Source organism: Callithrix jacchus, chromosome 18 (genome assembly GCF_049354715.1).
Source record: "Callithrix jacchus isolate 240 chromosome 18, calJac240_pri, whole genome shotgun sequence".
Classification (NCBI taxonomy): domain Eukaryota; kingdom Metazoa; phylum Chordata; class Mammalia; order Primates; family Cebidae; genus Callithrix; species Callithrix jacchus.
Genome location: NC_133519.1, coordinates 6,955,412 through 6,982,827, shown reverse-complemented (window position 1 = coordinate 6,982,827; position 27,416 = coordinate 6,955,412). Strand labels below are relative to the sequence as shown.

The 27,416-nt window shown below is 43.3% G+C and overlaps 2 protein-coding genes and 1 long non-coding RNA gene across 12 annotated transcripts; 1 reads left to right on the top strand and 2 right to left on the bottom strand.

Annotated features, from left to right (window-relative positions):
* Positions 1-22,028, top strand: LOC144580173 (lysine-specific demethylase 5A-like). Of its 10 annotated transcripts, XR_013529279.1 has the most exons (7): positions 1-385; positions 3,500-3,577; positions 5,601-5,723; positions 11,834-11,882; positions 14,708-14,877; positions 19,250-19,370; positions 20,293-22,028. XR_013529279.1 is itself a non-coding variant. In XM_078355420.1 (5 exons), the coding sequence occupies exons 1-4, from the start codon at positions 221-223 to the stop codon at positions 14,867-14,869; spliced, it is 528 nt and encodes a 175-aa protein (XP_078211546.1). In that variant the 5' UTR covers positions 1-220; the 3' UTR covers positions 14,870-14,877; positions 19,250-22,028. The 10 variants fall into 10 exon arrangements, 3 of the variants coding, with proteins under 3 accessions (XP_078211546.1, XP_078211549.1, XP_078211547.1); XR_013529277.1 differs by lacking the exon at positions 11,834-11,882 and having other exon boundaries at positions 21,877-22,028; XR_013529276.1 differs by lacking the exon at positions 11,834-11,882 and having other exon boundaries at positions 21,830-22,028.
* Positions 20,071-21,136, bottom strand: LOC144580239 (filamin-A-like). Its single transcript, XM_078356019.1, has 3 exons — positions 20,984-21,136; positions 20,655-20,931; positions 20,071-20,563 (listed from the first exon to the last, which is right to left on the bottom strand). The coding sequence occupies exons 1-3, from the start codon at positions 21,134-21,136 to the stop codon at positions 20,313-20,315; spliced, it is 681 nt and encodes a 226-aa protein (XP_078212145.1). The 3' UTR covers positions 20,071-20,312.
* LOC144580175 (uncharacterized) lies at positions 21,254-27,416 on the bottom strand. Its single transcript, XR_013529288.1, has 2 exons — positions 27,305-27,416; positions 21,254-21,301 (listed from the first exon to the last, which is right to left on the bottom strand). It is a non-coding gene; the product is annotated as an uncharacterized LOC144580175 (long non-coding RNA).

Sequence of the window (27,416 nt, the reverse complement as noted above, 5' to 3'; positions counted from 1 at the left end):
GACAGCACGGTAACTTCCGGAAAAGTCCTGAACCTCAGAGGAAAAGCCCTGAGAGAAACAATAACAAACGGGAGCAGGAAGCGATTCTGGGGTTTCTGTGTTGAACAGTTCTCGTCCGCGAAGATGCGCTTCGGCCTGTGTCAGGGGACGTGAACAAACTCGGCTTCAGTCAGCTTTTCACCACCTGTTCCCCACGGGGACCCCCGCCCCCGCCGTTGCAATGGCGGGCGTGGGGCCGGGGGGCTACGCGGCGGAGTTCGTGCCACCCCCAGAGTGCCCTGTCTTTGAGCCGAGCTGGGAGGAGCTCACAGATCCTCTCAGCTTTATCGGTCGCATCCGGCTTTTGGCGGAGAAAACCGGCATCTGCAAAATTCGGCCGCCCAAGGTACCTCAGTCTGTGAAGAGAGCGGGAGAAGGAAGAATGGGGGAGTCCATGCCCTGGGTTTAGCCTTACTTTTCTGGTCCTTCTGTTCTTTTATATGTACTTTCTCTGTTTTGCGACAACTGGAGGCTGTTTCTGGATATTTTTGCCTCGGTTTCTTTTGTGGTCTTAGGTAGACACATCTGAACGCGAGAAAGTGGTGTCTCTGGGGCCTCTTCCGCCTAGAACTCGGGAACTGATACTTTTCTCAGCTGTGGGCAAGGGTAACAAAAGGCTTTAGGCCTTTCGTTAAGCAATATGGTGCTTAAAGTACAGTATTATGACATGACATATTCTTCCCTCGCGTATCTTCATTATGGTTTGATAGTCGGCTATCTCTTTATTCAAGACCTGCTTGGATCAAATAATTTGCAGGCCTTATCTCAGGGTTAGGGTTTCTCAAAAGCTAATCTGAGCTCTAGTCCTCCAGGATGCTATCGCTAGACAAGAACTCCAGACTAATTATGGCTGCAGTGAAAAGTCTTATCGGGGGAAGAAAATTTAGAGGTTTAGGAAGAATTGGTCTATAATGGAGGTGGAAGGAAATGTTGAAATCTCTTGACATAGGGAACTAAACATCAACGATTTTAGAATCAGTTATTGCAGATAATTAGGTTTGCCTGTAAGGTTAATTATAATCTCGACTTTGAGGTAAGGAGACACTATCCCTTGTGTGGAGGGAATTAATGCCCCAAGAGGTTGAGTTAAAGTGCTCAAGGTCAAAAGGTGTTTGTCTGTACCCATTAGACCAAGCGCTTTTTAAATGATGTTACTGGACCACTTGGCACCAGGGTCAACTGGATGCTTGTTTAAATGCAGATTTCTAGGCTTCTGGTTGTGGAAGTTTCTGCTTTTCTAGCAACCAATCTTAGATAATTCTTCATGTAAGTTGAGGTTTTTGAACCATCGCTTTAGTCGTTGCTTCTTGAAGACACATTTTGCTTTATGTTTGCAACTCTGGGTAAGTTAAAACACCAGATGTGAGATCCTGGGCAAGTAGCAAAGTATATTTTGAACCTAGATTAGTTTTTCTGATTCTAAAACAGACATAATGCTCTCACTATGTTGAATGAATTTGTTTAAGATTATAGGCTATTCATTTCAAGCAGAGGATTAACAAATAATTGCTGTGATGATATGCAATGCCATTCTCCAAAAACTTCCATTTAACCCTTTTTTCTATCATAATGACCTCATGTTAACATCTCAAGCATTGAAGGTTTTCCTAAATCATGTTTTAATCTACTCTTGAATTTATTCATTAGAAATTCTATTCAAGGTTATTCGATTAAAAAAAAAAGCTTTTTTTTTAACTTAAAAAATGCTGGAAGCTGAAATAATGCTTTCTCTTTTTATGTCACATTATTGAAAATAAATCTTGTTTACACTTGGAATTTAATTTTAGTATTGGTAGATTCTTTAGTTTCCAAGGTAAGGGTTTTTTTTCCTACTTCTCACTTTTAAAAATAAGTTTACTACTATTTAGGCCAAATCAAAGTAGGTTCTTTAGATCCTATGTGAAATATGCTATCTCATTTTAGTTATATTGCAATCTGAAAATTGTTCTTGTTTTGTGTGTTTGCTTATTATTATTATTTTTTTGAATATTTGGGTTTCCAGGAGGTGGGCTTTGAACAAAACATCTGTGTAACATAAAGTGCTCTGTCACATTACACATAAATTTTAAAAAAAGTTTAAATAAATAAGTTCTTTTTCAAAGTTTCTTTTTAATTTTTAATTCTACCCTTAAAAAAATTTTTTTTTTCTTTGAGATGGAGTTTCAGTCTTGTTGCCGAGGCTGGAGTGCAATGACGTGATCTTGGCTCACTGCAACCTCCTGACTCCTGGGTTCAATCAGTTCTGCCTCAGCCTCCCAGGTAGCTGGGATTACAGGCATGCACCACCGGTTAATTTTGTATTTTTAGTGGAGACATGGCTTCTCCATGTTGGTCAGGCTGGTCTCCAACTCCCGACCTCAGGTGATCTGCCCGCCTTGGCCTCTCAAAGTTCTGGGATTACAGGTGTGAGCCACTGCCCCCTGCTCCCTTTTTGTCTTAAAAATTTTTTTTTTCATTTTGGTAAAACTGTATGTTTACTAGACACTGCTTTGTCATATATGACCTCAGTGAATTTCACTTGAGTAACTTGGGAAAGCATAATTGTGGGATATAAATAGTGGGACTGGTTTGAAGACGATTGCTTCTTCGAGCAATACAGGTTTAGTGTCCCTACTTTAAAAATTCCAAATCTACCCCCTTACGGTAGATTCATAGTGAGCTAAAAAAATAAAAATAAAAAGAATTCCAGATCCAAAATGCTCCAAAATCTGAAACCAGGTTACCCTGAAACATTATTATTCTTTTTCTTTTATAGAGACAGGTTCTCACTCTGTTGCTTGGGCTGATCTCAAGCTCCTGGGCTCAAGTGATTCTCCTGCCTCAGCCTCCCACTGTGCTGGGATTGCAGGTGTGAGCTACTGATCCTAGCTTGAACAGATTACTTTTTTCATTGTATTAATGGTATGTTATATTTTTCCTGTTAACTACTTATGTGGGAATAAGTGTAAGGAAATAATTGTTTATTGGTAGCTTGTAAATGCAGAGTCAGAAATTATGGTGATGCCAGACAACTACAGATTGTCCACACGGGTGGCTGAGATAGTGACACCTTTCCTTTCTGATGGTCCAGTGTACACATGCATTATGCACCAGATTATTAAAAATATCGGATAAAATTTCCTTTAGGCTGCATGTATAACTTTATGTGAAATAAAAGAATTTTGTATTTAGACTTGGGTCTCATCTCCAATATATCTCATTATGTATATGCAGATACTCCAGAATATGGAAAGTGAAATCCAAAACACTTCTTATCCCAAGCATTTCGTGTAAGGGATACTCAACCTGTATTAAAATGATTTTATCTAAAAAAATTTGCTCATTTTGTTTCTATAATAAAGAAGACTTATAAGTTAGTCTATTATCACCATGATTTGTGGCAAAAACCCCCTTTAAGGGAATAAATAACCCATTCCTTGCTTACATACCACTGTGTTTTGAAAAAACTCTTTCTATTTAGGACTGGCAGCCTCCATTCGCCTGTGAAGTAAAAAGCTTTCGTTTCACTCCAAGAGTCCAGCGCCTGAATGAACTTGAGGTAAGTGTTGTGTCACCATTTTTTCTTCCTGATTTATTCTTTATTGTTAGGGCTGTAGGTAGAGAACTTTGCACAGCCTAGAGTTTGTGTTAATTGGTACTGACTGGAATAGTTACTTGATGTTTGGAGGAAGAGTGTGCTTTTTAAAAAAATTGTGCAAAGCAGTTACGGTTCTTCCATTTAACTGAGATCACGAGAAACTATCTGTAGCTCTGTTTTTCTAGTGGAAATGTTCAATGCTTAGCTTCAGAGACTTAGAATTCCTGAATTCTACTTTCTCTATTGTTTCTTACTCTGCTAAAATTTTTGTTAATCTCGGAAGATTCTGTCTTCCTTGGTTCTTGGAAAATTGATTCTTAAATCCTGTTTTAAAATCCTAGTTTTCAAAGTTTTTTCTTTTGTTTTGGTTTCGGTTTTAATGGAACTTTGTCAGGACCGTTAATCTGATTTATTAAGATCTTCCTTTGGCCGGGTGCAGTGGCTAAGGCCTGTAATCCCAGCACTTTGGGACGCCAAGGTGGGTGGATCACAAGGTCAAGAGTTCGAGACCAGCCTGGCCAATATGGTGAGACCCCCCCCGTCTCTACTAAAAATACAAAAATTAGCTGGGTGTGGTGGTGGGCCCCTGTAGTCCCAGCTACTCGGGAGGCTGAGGCAGGAGAATTGCTTGAACCCAGGAGGCGGAGGTGGCGGAGGTTTGCTGAGATCGCGCCATTGCCCTCAGCTGAGCAACAGAGTGAGACTCCGTTTCACACACGCTTAAAGATCTTCCTCTAAGTATTACTGATTTATCTTACGTTTTCTAAATAGAAGACTATGTGTTGCTGTTTTTCTTGTCTGCTGATTTTTCGAAGGTTCTTCATTGTGATATTAAAACTTTTAGAGTACAGAGGAAAATAATTGATAGAAAAGGTTTATTATGTCATTCTGAGTTTTTTTTCTTTTCCCTCAAAACATTTCTGAGAGTTTACTACATACTTTTTTTTTTTTTTTTGAGACAGAGTATTGCTTTGTTACCCAGATGAGACTGTAGTGGTGTGATCTTGGCTCATGCAACCTCTACCTCCCAGGTTCAAAAACGATTCTCCTGCCTCAGCCTCCTTAGTAGCTAGTTTTACAGTAGCTGGGATTACAGCCAGCATGCCCGGCTAATTTTTGTATTTTTAGTAGAAACGGAGTTAAGCCATTTTGGCCAGGCTGGTCTAGAACTCCAGACCTCAGGTGATCCGCCTGCCTCAGCCTCCCAAAGTGCTGGGATTCTAGGTGTGAGCCACTGTGCCTGGCCGCAATACGTATTTTTTCTTTTTAGTCTCTTGTAATTAGATACTTGATGAAGCATCTCAATATAAGTGAGGTTGAGGGTTGACGCACCAAAAGTGTGCATATTTACCTGTGGATGAAATGACAGAATGTTAGACACTGAGGAGGATCCGATTTACTGAATTTTCTGGTCAGCATAAAGTTGAACAAACTTAAAAAAATTATTTTGGTTGCCAGTATAACTTTTAAAATAAATCAGAGTAACTTTTTTGCCTGAATGAATAAAGTTTGTTAGAAGTCTTTTGCATCTTTATTATTGGCTGGTTTTACAGGGTTGGACTAAGCAATAATGAAAAGTCTTTGAATTTCTTGAAAGAAGTGAGTACCTCTATTACAGTGGTCCCCAAAGGTTTTGGCACCAGGGACTGGTTTCATGGAAGACAGTTTATCCATGGATGGATGGGAGTATGGGGGATGGTTTTGGGATGAAACTGTTCCATCTCAGGTCATCAGACATTTGTTAGATTCTCATAGGCGTGCACAAACTAAACCCCTTGCATATGCAGTTCATAGTAGGGTTTGTGGGAATCCTTACCTGCTCGCCTGCCCGCTGCTGCTGCTCACCTCCTGCTGTGCGGCTGGGTTTCTAACAGGCCACTGATGGGTACCAGTCCACAGCCTGGGGTTTGGGGACCCCTGCTCTGTTATACTCATTCCTTTCAATCATAACTTAGTTCTTATTTCTGTATTTTAATAATTTTAGGCAATGACCAGAGTGAGACTGGATTTCTTGGATCAACTAGCAAAATTTTGGGAACTTCAAGGATCTACTCTGAAGATCCCTGTGGTAGAGAGAAAAATCCTGGATCTGTATGCTTTGAGCAAGGTGAGGCTTATACTGGTTTAGAAATTAGAGCAGAGGCTTGTGAATTTAGGAATTTAAAATGAATTTGGTGGGAAATATTGCTTCCAATGGAGGATTTGTTTGATAGATGCCCTAGCTGGGCATGGTGGCATGTGCCTATAATCCCAGCTACTCAGAAGGCTGAGGCAGGAGAATTGCTTGAACCTGGGAGGCGGAGGTTGAGGTGAGCTGAGATCGTGCCATTGCCCTCCAGCCTGGGCAATAAAAGTGAAACTCCATTTCCAAAAAAAAAAAATGAAATGCACATTTGAATAAATGGAAATGACAGACCTCAAAGTTATCTTTAAAAGTTACTTTATATTTGTTAATGAGACTAATATTTATCAGGCTCTGTGATATGCAATATGCAAAATAAATGACTATAGCCTGCTAATATTATATTGTACTGCATGTACAATGTTCTATGTTGATCTTGTCATCTTTTTTTGTTGTTGTTGTTACTTAATTGAAAATTTGGGCCAGGCACAATGGCTCACGCCTGTCAACTGAGCACTTTAGGAGGTTGAGGTGGGAGGATCACTTGAGCCTAGGAGTTAAGAGACTAGCCTGGCAACATGGCAAAACCCTGACTCCGATAAAATTAGAAAAAGTTAACTGGGCATCGTGGTGCACACCTGTAGTCTCAACCACTCAGGAGACTAAGGTGGGAGGATCACGTGAATCCAGAAAGTCAAGGCTGCAGTGAGCTGTGATTATGCTGCTGCGCTCCAGCCTGGCGCCTGGTGACGGAGTGTGACTCTGTCTCAAAAAATAAAATAAAATAAAATAAAAATAAAGGGACTCATGTTACTCACCATTCTTATGTATAGTATATATTAGTTTTGTTAATACCTATATGTAGCGTTAATGACTAATTGAGGCCAGCATTGTTGGGTAGGATGAACAATAGCTCAGAAACTTAAGGGTGAAGAGTTTAGATAAATTTTCGTCCAAATTGTGTTAACTTTTTAACATTATATTCCCTAATGTTATAATGTGAAGAAAACTAACTGACCTGCAAGCTGAGATTATAACAACATTGAAATATGTTTTGTTAATACAATAATACAAATTTATTATTGCTTAATTATCTGAGAAATTTTGCAAAACAGCTTCTTTTTGTGGCCTTCCATACTTACAATTTATATACTATTTTGAAATAGAAATTTATTCTCATTTAAATTGCAGAGTTAATTTTGGAAGATTTCACTTTCAAGGAAAAAAAGTAAGAGTAATCAGCCACATGTGGTGGTGCATACCTATAATCCCAGCACTTTGGGAGGCTGAGGTGGAAGGATTGCTTGAACCTAGGAGTTCAAGACCAGCCTGGGCAACATAGTGAGACTCTGTCTCTACAAAAAATTAAAAAATAAATAATCTGGGCATGGCGGTGGACTCCTATAGTCCTAGCTAATCAGGAGGCTAAGGCAGGAGGATCTCGTGAGCCAGGAGGTCAAGACTGCAGTGAACCATCATCACTCTACTGCATTTTAGCCTGGGTGACAGAGCAAGACCCTGTCTCCAAAAAAAAAAAAAAGATGTTAGAATAATCATATTTATCTTTTATGATATGTTTTAGAATTAGTGTCAGGTCAGAATTCTCTTGCTAAAAAATTTGGGAAGTATGGTCTAATGCTAAAATACAGCTTGAGACTTAGTCAGGTGATGAGGTTAGTAAGCACTGTGCCAAAAGTGTTCTACTGCAGTTATATGAAAACCTATGGTGCTCAAGAACAAATTATGCTAAATTTGAGGCCTAGGTTTACTATAGGGAACCATTAGGATAAAAATTTGTTTTAAGAACTTAATTTTGATGTTTTTATTCAGTCAGAACTTACCTATTACATTTTGCTGTATGATGCTGTTTAAGGTTCTGAATGTGTTTGACTGTTACTTGAATAAAATACAAAAAATTTTCAAAAATTGGCCGGGGTAGTGGCTTACACCTGTAATCCCAGCACTTTGGAAGGCTGAGGTGGGTGGATCACCTGAGGTCAAGAGTTCAAGACCAGCCTGGCCAACACGATGAAAACTTGTCTCTACTAAAAATACAAAAATTAGCTGGGTGTGGTGGTAGGCACCTGTAATCCCAGCTACTTGGAAGTTTCAAGCAGGAAGTTGCTTGAAACCAGGAGGCAGAGATTGTAGTGGGCTTGAGATAGCACCACTGCACTCCAGCCTGGGCAACAAAAGTAAAACTCTGTCTCAAAAAAAAAAATTGTTTTTCAAAAATTATTATTATTTTTATTTTTTATTTTTTTGAGTCGGAGTTTCACTCTTGTTGCCCAGGATAGAGTGCAATGGCACAATCGTGGCTCACTGCAACCTCCGCCTCCTGGGTTCAAGCGATTCTCCTGCCTCAGCTTCCTGAGTAGCTGGGATTACAGGCATGTCCCACCACGCCTGGCTAATTTTGCATTTTCAGTAGAGACGGAGTTTCTTTTTTTTTTTGAGACAGAGTTTCGCTCTTGTTACCCAGGCTGGAGTGCAATGGTGCGATCTCGGCTCACCGCAATCTCCGCCTCCTGGGTTCGGGCAATTCTCCTGCCTCAGCCTCCTGAGCAGCTGGGATTACAGGCACACGCCACCATGCCCAGCTAATTTTTTGTATTTTGAGTAGAGACGGGGTTTCACCATGTTGACCAGGATGGTCTCGATCTCCTGACCTCGCGATCCACCCGCCTCGGCCTCCCAAAGTGCTGGGATTACAGGCGTGAGCCACTGCGCCCGGCCGAGAGATGGAGTTTCTTGATGTTGGTCAGGCTGGTCTCGAACTCCCAACCTCAGGTGATACACCCACCTCAGCTTCCCAAAGTGCTGGGGTTACAGGAGTCAGCCACCATGCCTGGCCCTCAAAATTTATTTTGTCATTAATAACAGTATGTTGTGATACTCTTTAATGAAGCTCTTTCCACTTTTTTGTTTTAGAAAGAGTCTCACTTTGTTGCCCAGATTGGAGTGCAGTGGCACAATCTTGGCTCACTGCAACCTCCACCTCCCAGATTCAAGTGACTGTCATACCTCAGCCTCCTGAGTAAATGGGGCTGGGATTACAGGTGCATGCCACCAAACCTGGCTAATTTTTGTGTTTTTAGTAGAGATGGGGTATTATCACATTGGCCAGGCTGGTCTTAAACTCCTGACCTCAAATGATCTACCCACCTTGGCCTCCCAAAGTGTTGGGATTACAGGTATGAGCCACTGTGCCTGGCCACATTTTTATTTATTGTTTTCATAAATACCCTAAGGAATTTACTAGAGTATTTATTAATCGTGTAAGTAGTAATCTATTAAATTGAAACTTTTGGTATCAGTGATAAGGAATTTACTAGAGTATTTATTAATAGTAGGAGTAGTAACCTATTAAATTGAAACTTTTGGTATCAGTGATTTTTCAATTAATAGATAAACCTCAGGTTTAATCTGATGATAAGTTAAATTGCATTATTTGGTTTTCTTTTCTTTTCCTTTCTTTTTTTTTTTTTTTTTGAGACAGTGTCTTCTTCTGTTGCCCAGGTTAGAGTGTAGTAGCACGATCTCAGCTTACTGCAACTACCTGCCTCCTGGGTTCAAGTGATTCTCCTGACTCAGCCTCTGCAGCAGCTGGGACTGCAAGCATGAGCCACCATGCATGGCTAATTTTTGTATTTTTAGTAGAGACAGGATTTCACCATGTTGGCCAAGCTGGTCAAGAACTCCTGACCTCAAGTAATTGCCCATCTCACCCTCTCAAAGTGCTGGGATTACAGGCGTGAGCCACTGAGCCCAGCCACATTTTTCTGGCTTTCTGAAGTTATAGAATTTCAAAATCAGGAAAGGGCTTTTAGGGGTAACCTAGTCTGAATACTTGGTTGTTCACAATTCTCTTCACAACATTTGTCGTTCAGACTGTTTAACACCATCTTGAGAATCCCATTTCCTTTTAAGGTTCAAACTACTAATAAAGTACACTTTATTGAAATATTTGGAAAAAAACCTGGGTGCGGTGGCTCACGCCTGTAATTCTAGCACTTTGGGAGGCCGAGGTGGGTGGATCACCTGAGGTCAGGAGTTCAAGACCAGCCTGGCCAACCTGCTAAAGCCAATCTTAAAAAAAAAAAAAAAAAAAGAATGAAATATTCGGAAAACTTACTGAAAATGCATTGTAATTAAAGGTTAAGTGTGCTTATCTGAGGGTTTATTGGAGTCCTGTCTTTTGTGGGGTTTTTTAAGTCCTCATGGACATCTTTCCCCTAACCTGTGAGAACATTTGCAAAACAGATTTAAAGCTAAAAGACAAACTTCAATTTGTAGTTATTTTGTTTGTAATACTTTTGTTCCCTAAATGTCATTGTGAGATTTCTGCTTCTCACATTAACTTTTTTCTTTTATATTGAGGTGTAGCTTACAGTGTAAGCTACAAATTTTAAGTGTACAGTTCAATAAATCTTCATATATGTATACACCTGTTTTGTAGCCATCACCCAGATCAAGATACATCACTTTTCTTTTTGCTTTTGAGACGGAGTCTTGCTCTGTCACCCAGGCTGGAGTGCAATGGCATGGTCTCAGCTCATTGCAGCCTCCATCTCCAGGGTTCAGGCAATTCTCCTGCTTCAGCCTCCCAAGTAGCTAGGATTCTCCCCCACACCCGGCTACTTTTTCTATTTAGTTGGGACAGGGTTTCACCATGTTGACCAGGCTGGTCTTGAACTCCTGATCTTGTGATCCGCCTGCCTCGACCTCCCAAAGTCTTGGGATTACAGGCGTGAGCCACTGCGCCCGGCTGATGCATAACATTTTCATAGCACTCTAGTGGGTTCTTTCATCTCCCTCCCAGTCAGTACTTCACAAAAGTAATTTATTCTGACCCTTATCAATGGGTGACTGTTTATTTCATTAACGTGACATTTTATTCTAGCAAGAGGCTTGGGCTGAAAACCGCAGAAAATACCAAGAGTTCGTATGTTTTAAGGTTGTTAGTGGTGTCCTTTCTTTTTTTAAAAAAAGTTTATTTTTGGCTGACAGTTTATTGGCATCTATTGAGTTTTGTTTTTTATAGATATGATTTGAAAATACTGTGATTCACATTGCATTTTAATGGGAAGCAAATTTTCAGTCTTAGTCATTAAATCATCAATGTGATGGATTCCTGTTTTGATTAAATCACATCTTTCTCCCTATTATTTTTAATAATAAAAAGTATTACTAGGCCAGGCGCGGTGGCTCATGCCTGTAATCCCAGCAATTTGGGAGGCTGAGGCGGATGGATCATGAGTTCAAGATCATAATCTTGAACTGCCCAACATGATGAAAACTTGTCTCTACTAAAAATACAAAAATTAGCTAGGTGTGGTGACTTTCGCCTGTGATACCAGCTACTTAGGAGGCTGAGGCAGGAGAATCGCTTGAATCCCGGAGGTGGAGGTTTCGGTGAGCCTAGCTCGCACGCACCACTGCACTCCATTCTGGTGACTCCATCTCAAAAAAAAAAAAAAAAGAAGTATTACTTGGAATGCCTGTAATTTAACAGACTTCTATATTACTAATTACTGTTTTTATAACCACTTCAGCAAGAAGCATTCAATCTAGCCCTTCTCTTTAAAACATTTTTATTCTTGTCAAAGTAGTACACTTTAAAAAAAACAAGGCTTTGGCTGGGTATGGTGTGCTCACACTTGTAATCCCAGCACTTTGGGAGGCCAAGGCAGGAGGATCATTTGAATACAGGAGTTCTAGACCAGCCTCCTGGTCTAGACATAGGGAGACACTGTCTCTACAAAAAAATTTTTAAAAGATTACCTGATTGTGGTGGCACATGCCTATAGTTGCACCTACTCGAGAAGCTGAAGCTGGAGGATTGCTTGAGTCCAGGAGTTTGAGGCTATGATACCTCTGATTGCACCACCTGGGCGACAGAGTAAGACCCTGTTTCTTAAAAAAAAAAGAGAAAAAAAAGAAGGCAGCTTAAAATGAAAATCAGCATCTCCCTTAATCTCCACCCCCATTCCCACTCCTCAGAGCTAATCACTTTCAGTTCTTTTAGTGGTTTCTGATTTTGATCCTCATATTTCCAAACAATATGCTCATTATGCTATTTTTTCTTTTCTCAGCTTTAAATGTTGTATATTGATTTCCTCCTGTTGAAGATGGAGAATGGGTGTAAGAGATCTTAAGTCCTCCCATACTTTATGTTCCTCTTCCCCTTCTAGTGTAGTTACATTTGTATGTTCCTCTTCCCCTTCTAATGTAGTTACATTAATTTTTTATTAATCTAAAATTAATACTGTGAAAAATATATTTTCAAACTTTCCAGCAGAAATATACATCGCTCATTATGCTTCTACCCATCAGATAATCTGTCAGCTTTATTTTCTTGGAGCCATTCTTCCAGGAGTCTTTTTTACCTCAGATCTTGACTGGTTGTTTCTTAAAGTTCGACTGTCAGTCTGGAACTTCCTTTTATTGCCGTCATTCTGGGAATTCCTTGGCCTTTTTCCTTGTTGCAAGTCTTCCTTTTACTTGGTTTACTCTCATTTTGGTGAAACGTTTCTTCTGCTAGTTTCATGAGAAAGATAGTAGTGGGATGTAAATTTTTTAGGACTTCTTGCTTGTGTAAAAATGTTCTGCCCTTATACTTTCTTAGTAGTTTGGTGGGGTTTAAAAGTCTAGATTGTGAATCATTTTACTGTAGTATTTGTAAAGCTTTACTCCATTGTCTTGGTGAGAACGATGCTATATTAAGTCTTGTTTTTTTGTGTGTGTGACTTTTTTTTCCCTGAAGATTTAGGATCTTACCTTTATTCCCAGGGCTTTGAAATTTCACAGTGATAATGTATTGGTATGTGTTTATTTTCATTCACTGTTTTTATGGCTCTCAATAACCTCTCTTATCTGATAACTCATTTCTTCCAGTTCTTCTAATTTTTCCTGTATTCTTTGATAAGTTTATTATTTTTTCTCTTCTTCTGGACTATTTGCTAGTTAGATATTAGACTTGTTAGGCTGGTCCTCTAATTTACTTACCTATTGCTTTCTTAGTTCAGCATCCCTTCTGTTCAAACTTTGCTGAGAGTAAATCTCCAGTTTTCTGCTGGGGCTAGAGAGGGATAGTTGCCTGGAGGAGGTCTAACTGTTTACACAGGTCTTCACAATCTCATTCTCGCTGCATTGCCACCCTTAATTTTAGAGGTACTGCTGCTTTTGCTTCTTAAGCCTTTTTTTTTTTTTCTCTTTTTTTAGAAAAGGGAGGAAGGGCGTCCTCTTAAGCCTTTCCAGGTTCTATGTTGCAAAAGCTTCTCTGGCTTTTCTCTGTTGCAGGGCACTTAGTTTTAAACTTGTAGTTTAAAAGTACACCTGGTTTTTCTGTTTTGTTATTGCTTTGGCTTGTTAGATATCTCTAGCTTCAAAATATTGTTTACATTTCTTTGTATTTGGTTTCTTTCTTGGTCTATTTGACCCCTTGAGAGGATGCCTTTTTGTTTCTTTCTGGTCTTTCTACTGGAGTTTTTAGAGGGATCTTTTAAGTAGAAGACTGTTCTTTACGTATGTTAAAACTGTCTTTATTCCCAGCCATTTTGGTCTTGAGTGATACTACTTTTTGGTCAAGTTTTGATAAAGGGCTTGTCTTCATTGTGTTCAGTTCAAGTGCATGCTGTATGTCTTTTTATAGAGCAGGGTTCATAGTGATATTTCTGGTGACAATGCTGTGATGTAGTACATGGCAAACATTTGGAATAAATGGTTTATATTTTATATTTTATTTTTATTTATTTGTTTTTGAGACATCACTGTTGCCCAGGCTGGAGTGCAGTGGCCTGATCCCAGCTCACAGCAACCCCCGCCCCCCAGGTTCAAGGGAGTCTACTGCTTCAGCCTCCCAAGTAACTGGGATTACAGGTGCCTGCCACCATGCGTGGCTCATTTTTGTACTTTTAGTAGAGATAGGGTTTCACCATGTTGGCCAGGCTGGTTTGGAACTCCTGACCTCAGGTGATCCACCTGTGTCAGCCTCCCAGTGTACTGGGATTGTAGGCATGAGCCACCATGCCCTGGTTTATATTTTAAAATTATGCATGATAATCCTTGAATCTGTCAGCTGAAGAAATACAGGTATAAGGTTTTGCGTGTTTTTTGGTTAGATTGTTAGAGTATTGTATACATGGAGCCTAAGTAATGGTTTTGTTTTCTATGTGAGATAGTTTATTCCTTTGTCATGGCCATATCCTGGCTGCTACTAATCACCAGAACTGAGTGGGACATCATGACTGGATCCATGCAGATATATCATAACTAATGGAAATTTAGCTTGAAATGCTTTCAATACAAAGCAGATTACTATGTAAAAGTGATTATTGTATGGGATAGTAAAGATTAGCCAATTTATCTTATTTTCTACCTTAATAAATTCTGTACTCCATATCAGTAAATCTACTTCAGTCTAACCTTTCCTCAGTGTTCCTTCATAATCTTCCATATAAAACTCTTGTCCTTTTGAAAAACTATAGCCTGTTTTTCAAAACCGTTCTTTATATTCATGGTTTGATTGACATTTTTGTTAAGTTCTGTAAGTTACTTGGTATTGCTAAATTCAGGATTTATGTTTATTTGTGTTATATAACATTTTCATGTCTATTTTTGTCTGTTTTTATTCTTATTTCATACTGTGAGTTCCTTGAGTACATAAGTTTTATATGTGTATTTAGTTTTCTCACATTGCATACTATACAAAGTATTAATTCATTAAATATTTTTAAATGCTTGGTTTGAAGGTAGACATAATAATATTAATTAAATTTTAAACCTCTGTAAATCATTGTTTCTATTTCTTACTCTAAATGTTGACAGATGTCAGTTTGGTTACATACTCATTGAAAGGAAAATTTGAAATTTAAGCCCAGAATAATTTTTCTATTTAGTAGACAGACTTAGAGTCAGGATGCTTGAATCTACTTTTTTTCTCTAAGAAACTTTTACTTGCTTTTCAGATTGTTGCCAGAAAAGGAGGTTTTGAAATGGTCACCAAAGAGAAGAAATGGTCTAAAGTGGGTAGTCGCTTGGGATATCTGCCAGGAAAAGGAACTAGGTCTCTTTTGAAGTCGCATTATGAAAGAATTCTCTACCCATATGAGTTTTCCAATCTGGTGTGAGCCTTACAGTGAGATGCATCATTCTTTTTAGAAAAAGTTGATAAATCCAGTTGCTCAAGTATAAACTTTAGACTATGTTTAACCCAAGTTAGCAGGCACCAAAATTTGGGGAAGCAAAGTGTATGTCATAGTGTAAAATTATAGCTATTTTTGGTGGTTTGCAAGATAAAGCATAATGGGAATGAAGAGTATTTTTTTATTTATTTAAAATAAACCTTTATGACTGAAAGTTTTTGAAAAAGTCCTCCTGTTTGTTTCATGTATTTTTTAACAACAGCTTTATTAGGTATAATTTATATACCATAGAATTCACCCTTTGTGGGTGCACAGTCAGTAAGCTTTAAGAAGTTTCTACGTTTATGCAACAATCACTGTGATCCAGTTTTAGAGTACTTTAACTAGCCCCCAGAATTGTCTTGTTCATTTGTAGTTGGTTTCTGTTCCACTCCCACACACAGGCAATTCCTAACCTGTTTTCTGGCTCTATAGTTTTGCCTTTTCTAGAAATTTCACCTAGGTGTAATCATACAATATGATTTTGTGTCTGGCCTTTTTCACTTAGCCTAATGTTTTCAGAGTTCAGCCGTGTTGGCTGGGTGTGGTGGCTAATACCTTTAATGCCAGCACTGTCGGAGGCTGAGGTGGGTGGATTGCTTGAGGCCAGGAGTTTGAGACCAGTCTGGGCATCATGGTGAAACCGTGTTTCTACTAAAAGTTAAAAAAATTAGCCAGATGTGGCGTGCGCCTGTGGACCCAACTACTCCAGAGACTGAGGTGAGAGGCTTGCTTCAGCCTGGGAGACAGAGGTTGCAGTAAGCTGAGATTGTGCTACTGCACTCCAGCCTGGGTGACAGAGTAAGACCCTGTCTCAAAAAAAAAAAAAAAATTCATCCACATTATAGCATGTGTCAGTACTTGATTTTTATGGCTGAATAATACTCAGCTGCATGGATATACCACATTTTGTTTATCCACTTACCAGGATATTTAAATTGCTTCCAGTTTATGGCTATTATGAATACTGTGAATATTCATATACAAGTCTTTGTGTGGACATATGTTTTTATTTCTCTTGGGTAGATACTTGGGAGTGGAATCACTGGGTTATATGTTAAGTTTATGTATAAATATTTTTTTTTTTGAGACCAAGTCTTGCTCTGTTGCCCAGGCTGGAGTACAGTGGTGCAATCTCGGCTCGCTGCAACCTCTGCCTCCTGGGTTCAAGCGATTCTCCTACCTTAGCCTCCTGAGTAGAGTAGTTGGTACTACAGGTGCATGCCACCATGCCCAGCTAATTTTTGTATTTTTAGTAGAGATAGTGTTTCACCATGTTGGCAAGGCTTGTCTGGAACTCTTGACTTCAAGCAATCCGCCCACCTTTGTCTCCCAAAGTGCTCGGATTATAGGCATGAGCCACTGTGCCTGGCGTGTGTAAATTTTTAAGAACTGTCAATTTGTTTTCCAAAGTAGTTGAATCATTTACTTTCCCACCAGTAATACAGATGCTTCCAGTTTTTCTACATCCTGGCCAACACTTGGTATTGTCAGTTTTTTAAAATTATAGTCATTCTGGTCAGTTGTATAGTGATATCTTATTGTGGTTTTAATTTGCATTTCTCAAATGACTAGTGATGTGCATATTTTCTTTTTTCTTTTACTTGAAATTGAGTCTGCTCCGTTGCTCAGGCTGGAGTGCAAGTGGCGAGATCTCTGCTCACTGCAACCTCCACCTCCTCGATTCAAGCACTTCTCCGGCCTCAGCCCCCTGAGTACTGCTGGGATTACAGATGTGTGCCTCCATGCCTGACTAATTTTTGTATTTTTAGTAGAGATGGGATATCACCATCATTTTGGTCAGGCTGGTCTTGAACTCCTGACCTTGTGATCTGCCCGCCTCTGTCTCACAAAGTGCTGGGATTACAGGCATGAGCCACTGCACCTGGCTGCATATTCTCATATTCATATTATCCATTTGTATATCTTGGTGAAGTATCTGTTCAGATTTTTTTTTCTTTTTTTTCTATTATACTTTCCTCCAGAACAGATCTTTTTTTTTTAAATTATATATATATATTTTATTGCATTTTAGGTTCTGGGGTACATGTGAAGAGCATGCAGGATTGTTGCATAGGTACATACATGGCAATGTGGTTTGCCGCCTCCATCCCCATCGCGTATATCTGGCATTTCTCCCCATGTTATCCCTCCCCAACTCCTTACCCCTCACTGCCCCTCCTCTAGTGCCCCCTACAGACCTCAGTGTGTGATGCTCTTCTCCCTGTGTCCATCTGTTCTCATTGTTCAACACTCGCCTATGAGTGAGAACATGCGGTGTTTGATTTTCTGTTCTCGTTTCAGTTTGCTGCGTATGATAGTTTCCAGGTTCATCCATGTCCCTACAAAGGACACGAACTCATTGTTTTTTATGGCTGTATAGTATTCCATGGGGTATATGTGCCACATTTTCCTTGTCCAGTCTATCATTGATGGGCATTTGGGTTGGTTCCAAGTCTTTGCTATTGTAAACAGTGCTGCAATGAACATATGTTTGCATATGTCATAATATAATGATTTATAATCCTTTGGATATATACCCAGTAATGGGATTGCTGGGTCAAATGAAATTTCTATTTCTAGGTCCTTGAGGTATTGTCACATTGTCTTCCACAATGGTTGAACTAATTTACACTCCCACCAACAGTATAAAAGCCTTCCGATTTCTCCACATCCTCTCCAGCATCTGTTGTCTCCTGATTTTTTTAACAATTGCCATTCTAACTGGCGTGAGATGGTATCTCAACATAGTTTTGATTTGCATTTCCTTGATGACCAGTGATGAGCATTTTTTCATATGTTTTTTGGCCTCATATATGTCTTCTTTTGAAAAGTATCTGTTCATATCCTTTGCCCACTTTTGAATGGGTTTGCTTTTTTTCTTGTTAATCTGTTTTAGTTCTTTGTAGATTTTGGATGTAAGTCCTTTGTCAGATGGGTAGATTGCAAAAATTTTTTCCCATTCTGTTGGTTGCTGGTTCACTCTAATGATTGTTTCTTTTGCTGTGCAGAAGCTTTGGAGTTGAATTAGATCCCCTTTGTCTATTTTGGCTTTTGTTGCCAATGCTTCTTGTGTTTTAGTCATGAAGTCCTTGCCTACGCCTATGTCTGAAAAGTTTTGCCTAGGTTTTCTTATAGAGTTTTTATAGTGTTAGGTCTTATGTTTAAGTCTTTAATCCATCTAGAGTTAATTTTAGTGTAAGGTGTCACGAAGGGGTCCAGTTTCTGCTTTGTGCACATGGCTAGCCAGTTTTGCCAACACCATTTATTAAACAGGAAATCCTTTCCCCATTGCTTCTTTTTGTCAGGTTTGTCAAAGATCAGATGGTTGTAAATGTGTGGCGTTGCCTCTGAGGCCTCTGTTCTGTTCCATTGGTCTATATCTCTGTTTTGGTACCAGTACCATGCTGTTTTGATTACTGTAGCCTTGTAGTATAGTTTGAAGGCAGGCAGCATGATGCCTCCAGCTTTGTTCTTTTTGCTTAGAATTGACTTGGCTATGTGGGCTCTCTTTTGGTTCCATATGAAGTTTAAGGTGGTTTTTTCCAGGTCTGTGAAGAGGGTCATTGGTAGCTTGATGGAGATAGCATTGAATCTATAAATTACTTTGGGCAGTATGGCCATTTTCATGATATTGAGTCTTCCTAACCATAAACATGGAATGTTTTTCCATTTGTTTGTGTTCTCTCTTATTTCCTTGAGCAGTGGTTTGTAGTTCTCCTTGAAGAGGTCCTTTACATCTTTTGTTAGTTGTATTCCTAGGTATTTTGTTCTCTTTGTGGCAATTGTGAATGGGAGTTTGTTCTTGATCAGATTTTCTTTTTTAATTGTATTGTTTGTCTTCTTATACTTGTAAGTTTGTTATATAGTTTGTGTACAAGTTGTTTATCAGGTAAATGATTTGTAGATCTTTTCTCCTATTCTGTGGTTTATCTTTTCATTTTTGTAATGGTGACTTTTTGAAGAACCATTTATTTATTTCTTTTTTACTTTTATGGATTGTACTTTTGGTGTCATATTTAAGAAATCATTTCCAAAGTCACAAAGATTTTCTTCTTTGCTTTAATATAGAAATTTCATAGTTTCGGCTTTCATATTTTGATCAGTGATGCAATTTGAGGCTTTTTTTGGGTATGTGTAGTGTGAGGTAAAGATGTAAGTTTATTTTGTAGTGGGGAAGGGAATATATGAATATTGAGTTGTACCAGCACCGTTTGTTTAAAAGGCTTTTTCCCACTGATTTAACTTACCACCTTTGTTAGATATCAGTTGACCATAGAAGTGTGGGTTTATTTTTAGGCTCTGTTGCCCTTTATTTCCCTACAGGCAGAGTCCAGAAGGGAGACTAAAACATCCAACACCCCCCACTGACAACAGGCACGGCCAGGGAGCCTGGCACCCATCCTCAGCCCCAGGTCCTGTCCAGCACGAGGAGGAGCACACTCAGGTGATCTCAGGCTTCTCCCTGCCCCATGAGAATGTTACAGGTAGGGAAACTGAGGCACAAAAGGCTTTGGTAATGTGCTCAAAGTCAACAGTAAGCAAGTGCGTGTCTGGGGGAGCCCAGGCCTATCACCACCATCCTAAGTTGGTCACAACCTTAGGAAGCCAAAGGCTGTGGCCCTGTCCTTCCCTGCCTTCCTTGGTGCAGTGCCCCAGGGAGACCAGACGCCAGCCTGCACCACCAGCAGCCCACACTCCAGTCACCCAGGCCCAGACCCCTTGCCTCCCCTGCCTGTGCCTGGAGCTCACCGTGATCTGGACAGCCAGCAGGCCCTCCCCGGCATCCTTTGCATCGATGGTGAACTCCACGGGCAGGTTGGTGGGCATGCCAGTAGTGTTGAGCCCAGGGCCACTGGCCTTCACCTTGCTGCCATCATGACTAGGCAGCAACTTGACCTTGAAGGGGCTGTGGGCATGGGTGTCATGAGCAGTTAGATAGGCTCTAGGCATCTGGCCTGGACCTCCCCTCAGGCAGCGGGCCCTGCCTCTTACCTCCGGGGTACCTCTTCATCTCCATACAGTACTGAGATGCTGTAGGGCCCTTCTCAGCTGGGCAAGTAATTGATGGTCTGGGTGCCATCAGCATTGTCCACCACATCCATTGGCTCCACCAGGCGTGGCCCCAGGCCCAGGGACACAGCCTCAGCTCATATCCTGGGCCTCCACTCCTACCCCACCTCTCAATGGCCAGGACTCAGCCCCAGGCCTAGACCTTGCTTCATCCCCATCAGCCCGACCCTGGGAATGGCCCTGACCCTCTCTGGCACAAAAGACGCCCATCTGGGTGCCAGCTGGGACCCTTGCCTGCGTGCCTTCCTGCCACATCTGCTAAGTGACAAAGTCCTATCTGTTCTACCTCCTCCCAGTCCCCCTCCTGGCTGCACTGTCATGTGAGGCTCTTCCCAGAACACCTGCACACTAGCAGTCTCCTTCCTGACTCCCGGCTCCAGGCATGCAGACACTCACCTTTGGGCCCTTGCACTTTGGCCTGCAGTGGGGCCACATCAGCCTTGCTTGTGTCCACCTGGAAGGACTGAGGAAGGTTGGCACGAACCATGCCAGGACTCAGGCCAGGTCCAGAGCACTTGACCTTGGATGCCTCTGTCACATCATGCACAGGGACCTTGAAAGGACTGCCTGAGGGGTGGGTCAAAGGGATGGTGACTATGTGAGACAGGGTGGGGACAAGCAGATAGTTCCAGCCCTGCGCTGGCCGCCACCTCCTCACCTGGTACTTGATGTCCGCCATAGGTGACGTTGAGGCTGTAGGTGCCAGGCTCATAGATGTACTCGACTGAGCAGCTGCCATCCTTGTTGTCCATGAAGGACCTCTTGGCCTTGGAGGGGCCCTCTACAGCCAGGCCCAGGCCTCCCGTGCCAGCTCCCCTGGTCCAAAGAGACAGCCACTCATTCCCGGGGTTCCCAGGCCCCTCGGCCACACAGGCACTCGGGGCCCCCTCACCAGGTCTCCACGGTGAACTTGTTGGTGGTGCCGCTTTGGATGCCTTGCCCGTGGACAAACACCCAGGAGGGGTCTCAGCCCTCAGTCACGGGCACCTGGAAGGGGCTGCTGGGCACAGGGCTGCCCTCATAGGTTACGTCCATGGAGTGCAGTCCTGGAGGAGTGCAGGCCGGGTCCGGAGGAGCCCGGGCTGTGCTACCCACCCCCACCTGCCGGCCTGCAGGAGCCCCAGCACGGACCCTCCTCATAAGGGCTGCACTCCACTTTGTAGGTGCCGTCGCTGCAGTCCTGCACATAGGTCTCTGTCAGGTTGCCTGAGGGGTTGGGCACGAGGGCCTTGATGGGTGGCCCTCCAGTCTATGTGAGGGCCCGGGCGTCCACACTGAACTCAGTGGTGGCCTCTTGGAAGATACCTGCAAAGGGACACAGGGAGAAGGCTTGGGGTTCTGGTCCCTGTGCCCCCACTGCCACATACCACATAGCAGGGCCACTCACCCTGGCCCTCAATCCCAGGCCAGTAGCACTGGATGCCAGAAGTGTCCATGCAGGCTCCACCTGCAGCTTGCTGGGGAAGTTGGGCACAGGCTTGCCGCCATACTTGATGGTGGCAGTGTAGGCCCCGGGGCAGAGGGGAATGTATGTGATGGTGTGCATGCCATCACCATGGTCCTGGATGTACACCTCGGCTGGCAGCCCCGCCTCTGAGCAGATCTTGATGGTCAGCTCTGCACTGCCTGTGCTGGAGCAGTCCACTTGGAATTGGCCCACCTCCCCAGCGGTGGCCCGCTCTGGCCCAGGGCCTGAGCACTTGACCTTGGATGCATCAAAGCAGGGAACCATGTGGGCCTCGAACAAAGAGCCAGGGATGTGGGTGTCAGCAGAGAGGACTGCCCGGAAGGACCCAGACCAACATGGTGAAACCCTCTCTACTAAAAATACAGCAGTTCCTGACCAACATGGTGAAACCCTGTCTCTACTAAAAATACAGCAACTAGCCAGACACGGTGGCACGCGGGAGGCTGAGGCAGAAGAATCGCTTGAACCTGGGAGGCAGCCGAGATCGCAGCACTGCACTCCAGCCTGGGCGACAGAGCAAGACTCCTTAACAACAAACGAACAAAAAAAAGAAAGAAAAAGAAAGGTCCAAATCTCTAGATGTGGGAAAAAAGAAAAGAAAAGAAAGAAAGGGAGAGGCCAGCCTGATGGCTCATGCCTGTAATCCCAGCACTTTGGGAGGCCGAGGAGGATGGATCATGAGGTCAAGAGATCGAGACCATCCTGGGCAACATGGTGAAACCCTGTCTCTACTAAAAATACAAAAAACTAGCTGGGCACAGTGGTGCATGCCTGTAATCCCAGCTACTCAGGAGGCTGAGGCAGGAGAATTGCCTGAACCCAGGAGGCGGAGGTTGCAGTGAGCCGACATCGCGCCATTGCACTCCAGCCAGGGTAACAAGAGCGAAACTCTGTCTCAAAAAATAATAATAATAAATAAATATTAAAAATAAAAAAGGGAGAAAGGGGGAAAGAGAGAAGGAAGGAGAGAAGGGAGGGAGTGGGAGGGGGAGGGAAGGGAAGGGAGAGAAAAAGAGGGAAAGGAAGGAGGGGGAGGGGAGGAGAAAGGAGGGGGAAGGGAGGAGAGAAGAAGGAAGGAAAGAAGGAAGGCAGCAAGGGAAGGAGGAAGGAAGGGAGGGAGGGAGAAGGGAGGAAGGAAGGGAGAGAGGGAGAAGGGAGAGAGGGAGGAGGGAGGAAAGGAGGGGGAGGGGGAAAGGAGGGAGGGAGGGAGGAAAGGAGGGGTGAGGAGGAAAGGAGGGAGGGAAGAGGGGGAGGGGGGGAGGAGGGAGGGAGGGAGGAAAGGAGGGAGGGAAGAGGGGGAGGGGAGAAGGAGGGAGGAAGGGAGGAGGAGGAAGAGACGAAGGAAGGAAGGGAGAAGGGAAGGAAGACAGGAAGACATTTTCAGGGGCCCCTAAAAGCCTCCCGGGCCTCATCCCATTGTGTCCTCTGGACAGATGGAACTAACTCCTTTGACAGATGAGAGCTCACACAGCTGTACAATCATAACCACAGTGGACTCACTCAGCAGTGCTCCTTGTCCTGAGCTCATGCTCAGGATCAACCTGGTGAGGCCTCCTCAGAACACCAGGGGTTTCCCCCAGCAGACCCCGGGACAGCAAGAGGCCTCCCCACCCCCAGGAAAACGCCCAAAAAGTGCTGATACTGGAGGAGGAGGGGGTACCCCGTGGAAGTCCACCCACTCCCATCCTGCGGTTCTGCAATCTTAGTCATGCAGCGTCTTCAGCGAGGTGATGAATTAAATGTTCTTTTCATTTTAAAAAGGGGCCGGGCATGGTGGCTCATGCCTGTAATCTCAACACTTTGGGAGGCCAAGGCAGGAGGCTGGCTGGAGCCCAGGAGTTGGAGACCTCACTGGGCAACATAGCGAGATCCCATCGCTACAAAAAATAAAGTTAGTGGGGTGGGGTGTGCCTGTAGTCCCAGCTACTTGGGAGGCTGAGGAAGGAGGATGGCTTGATCCCAGGAGTTTGAGGCTGCAGTGAGCCATGATTGCACCATTGTGCTGCAGCAGCCCGGGCAACAGAGCCAGACCCTACCTCTTTTTTTTTTTTGAGACCAATTTTACTCTTTTGCCCAGGCTGGAGTTGAGTGGCGTGATCTCAGCTCACTGCAGCCTCTGCCTTCTGGTCTCAAGCGATTCTCCTGCTTCCTCAGCCTCAGCCATCGCCCAAGGTTGGAAGTTCAAGACCGGCCTGACCGGCATGGTGAAACCCATCTCTACTAAAAATACAAAAATTAGCTGGGCATGGTATTGGGCACCTGTAATCCCAGCTACTAGGGAAGCTGAGGCAGGAGAATCATTTGAACCCAGGAGGTGGAGGCTGCAGTGAGCTATCACGCCAGTGCACTCCAGCATGTGGGCAACAGAGGGAGGCTCCATCTGAAAAAACAAAAAACATAAAATACACACAGGCAGAAACCATCATCTTAGAGCGTGAAGATGAGGAGGATGCTGAGAACCCTGGGAGTCTTTCTGCTTTTTGAGATGGAGTCACTCTGTCGCCCAGGTTGGATTGCAGTGGCACAGTCTTGGCTCAGTGCAGGTTCTGCTTCCTGGGTTCAAATGATTCTCCTACCTCAGCCTTCTCAGTAGGTGAGATTACAGGTGCCAACTACCAGGTCTGGCTAATTTTTGAATATTAGTAGATAGATTGTTTCACCATGTTGGACAGGCTGATTTCAAACTCTTGGCCTCAAGTGATCCACCCACCTTGGCCTCCCAAAGTGCTGGGATAACAGGCAGGAGCCACCGCACCCGGCCCCGTCAGTCATTAATCAATGTCTCCAGGACAGCAGCTCACTTCTCAGCCTCACTTTCCAAATATTCTGTGGGCTTGTATCCAGTAGCCGTTTGTATTTCTTGTGTGAATTAATCATTCATTTCTTTGCATGGTTTTCTATTTGAGTTTTTTCCTTATTGATTTGTTGGAACTCTTTGTATATAAAGGACCCAAATCTTCTGCCTCTTATGATGTTGCAAGTGATGTTTCAGCTGAGCCTCGTGCCTGTGGCCATATATTTTGACAATATACATATTGTCGAAATAAAATTTTTCTTTAAGAGAGGAGATCTCGACCCAGCGCAGTGGCTCACACTTATAATCCCAGCACTTTGGAGTTTTTTGTTTGTTTGTTTGTTTTTCTTTTTTTCTTTCTACATAAGGAACACTTTGGAGTTTTTAACACTGGAGTTGAGGGGTGATCAAAGTGTGAGGTGGGCAGATCATGAGGTCAAGAGATCAAGACAATCCTGACCAAGGTAGTGAAACCACGTTTCTATTTAAAATACAAAAATTAGCTGGGCATGGTGGCACATGCCTGTCGTCCCAGCTATTCGGGAGGCTGGAGAAGGAGAATTGCTTGAAGCCGGGAGGAGGAGGTTGCAGTGAACCGAGATCGCACCACTGCACTCCAGCCTGGTGCTTGGCAAAAGAGCAAGACTCTGTCTCAAGAAAAAAAGAGAGAGAGACAAGATCTCACTCTATCCCACAGGCTGGAAGGCAGTGGTACGATCATAGCTCATTGCAACCTCCAACTTCTGGACTCAAGGGATCCTCCCACCTCAGCCTCCCTAGTAGCTGGGACTATAACTGCACACCACCAGGCCTGGCTAATTTTATTTATTAATTTATTGTAGAAATGGGGTCTTGCTATGTTGCCCAGGCTGGTCTTGAACTCCCGGCCTCAAGTAATCCTCCCACTTCGACCTCCCAAAGGGCTGGGATTACAGATGTGAACCACCATTCCTGGCTCCCAAAACAAACATTTTTCAACCAATTGAAAGAGAAAAAACGTCCAATATAAACTCTCAAGCTCATCCCACCTCTTCAAGATCTAAAGTAAGAACCGAAATTCTCCCCCACTCCCCAGAGTAACTGCCAAGCCCTGGGGCATTTCCTCCTTCACTTTTTCGATATGCTTTTTTTCCCCTTTACAAAAGCTTCACCTCAAAAGCAGCATCGGGGATCTTGAACTTGTATTTCATTCCCCCAGAGAGATGGCCTCAGGAGTCTCTTGGCTCCACCAAGCAGGCACGGGAACCGACTTGTGGGATGGTGGATGGCAGATTCCGTGTGCGGCCAGGATGGAGTTGTTGCACAGCTGGGTGGCTTCAAGTCAGGTGTTCTGTGCCACGAACAAAGCTCTAATGCACAGCCCTGCCCAAGCCATCATGATGTGTCTTGTTTTTGTTTTTTTTTTATTTACCTAAAAAAATTTTTTTTTAAAGAGATGGGGGTTTCACCATGTTGGCCAAGCTGGTCTCGAACTCCTGACCTCAAGTGATCCACCCACCTCGGCCTCTCAAAGTGCTGGAATTACAGGCGTGAGCCACCATGCCTGGCCAATGTGTCTTGTTTTTAAAGGACTGCCTTGGCATGGGTGAGCACTGGTCATGCCATCATATTTATTACATTTATTAGACTTTTGTATTTTTAGCAAGGACTGAATTTCAGCATGTTGGTCAGGCTGATCTCAAACTCCTGATGTGATCCACCCACTTTGGCCTCCCAAGGGGTTGGGATTACAGGCGTGAACCACCCTGCCTCGCCAGATTTATTAGCCTTATTATTTGAGATGGAGTCTCGCTGTGTTGTCCAGGCTGGAGTACAGTGGCGCGATCTCGGCTCACTGCAACCTCCATCTCCCAGGTTCAAGCAATTCTCCTGCCTTAGCTTCCCAAGTAACTGGGATTACAGGCACACGCCACTAGGCCCACCTAATTTTTGGGTTTTTAGTAGAGACGGGGTTTCACCATGTTGGCCAGGATGGTCTCAATCTCCTGACCTCGTGATCCATCCACCTCGGCCTCCCAAAGTGCTGGGATTACTGGCGTGAGCCACCGCGCCCGGCCGGATTTATTAGATTTTTAACACTGGAGTTGAGGGGTGATCAAAGGGATACAGAGGCAGGGCGTGGTGGCTCATGTCTGTAATCCCAGCACTTTGGGAAGCTGAGACAGGCAGATCACTGGAAGACAGGAGTTCGAGACCAAGCTGGCCAAGATGGTGAAACCCTGTCACCACTAAAAATACAAAAATTAGCTGGGTGTGGTGGTGCACACCTGTAGCTTCAGCTACTCGGGAGGCTGAGGCAAGAGAATCACTTGAACCAGGGAGGCAGAGGTTGCAGTGAGCTGAGATGGCACCATCGTACTCCAGCCTGGGTGACAGGGCAAGACTCTGACTCGCTCTTGGAAGGCCAAGGCAGGAGAATCCCTTGAACCAAAAAGGCAGAGGGTACAGTGAGCTATGACTGCTCCAATGCACTCCAGCCTGGGCGACAGAGCAAGACTCCACATCAAGAAAAAAAAAGCCTCGAAGCCTCTGTTGGAATTCACTTGGGGTGGCTGGCAAAATATTAGGGAAAGTTACAGATTAGTCTCAAACCTTTTGGAAGGCTGAAAGGATTTATTGGGACAGGCTGAAGGCAGCTGGTCCATTATGTTAGAGAAAAGATAGAGACGATGAGAGGTTTTCCAAGTTAAGTGTGTTTATCCCACATCCCTTTGTCTCTAGTATTTTGCTGGATGGTCCTCTCGGGGGAGGTGAAAGGGGAATTACCCATTAATGGTGTTTGCTCTGGGCCCTGGAACCCAAAGCTTTTCTCATCATAAAACCACTCTTTTCACCGTGTTAATTATCCGCAAGCATGTTGACTTAGAACCTCTGTTATGAAATTCATACTGAATAAATGTGAGGATGGACAGGGGTCTGGTCAATTGGCTGCAGTCACCCTCTGAAAGCAGCAGATGACCATCCCTAGCCCACTTGAATCACTGAAACACCAAGTGTGAGAGTGAATTTATTAACCCATCCTTGACTCAGGGACTGCAGGACCGACCTCTGTTGGTGGCGATTGATGTCTCGAGCCTCTTATGTGGCTCCCTCTCTCCAGTGTGTGCATCCACGTGGAGTGCCTTCATTGTCATGGCTGGAATGTGGCCAATTAAGCT

Bases quoted from the DNA above. Each gene is read 5' to 3' on its own strand.
- LOC144580173 (XM_078355420.1), top strand. From the start codon at position 221: ATGGCGGGCGTGGGGCCGGGGGGCTACGCGGCGGAGTTCGTGCCACCC. The intron at 3,578-5,600 runs GTAAGTGTTGTG...TAATAATTTTAG, and splicing joins AGCGCCTGAATGAACTTGAG to GCAATGACCAGAGTGAGACT. The intron at 5,724-14,707 runs GTGAGGCTTATA...CTTGCTTTTCAG, and splicing joins ATCTGTATGCTTTGAGCAAG to ATTGTTGCCAGAAAAGGAGG.
- LOC144580239 (XM_078356019.1), bottom strand. From the start codon at position 21,136: ATGAGGAGGGTCCGTGCTGGGGCTCCTGCAGGCCGGCAGGTGGGGGTG. The intron at 20,932-20,983 runs GTGCCCGTGACT...TCCACGGGCAAG, and splicing joins TGCCCAGCAGCCCCTTCCAG to GCATCCAAAGCGGCACCACC. The intron at 20,564-20,654 runs GTGAGGAGGTGG...CCCACCCCTCAG, and splicing joins TGGCGGACATCAAGTACCAG to GCAGTCCTTTCAAGGTCCCT.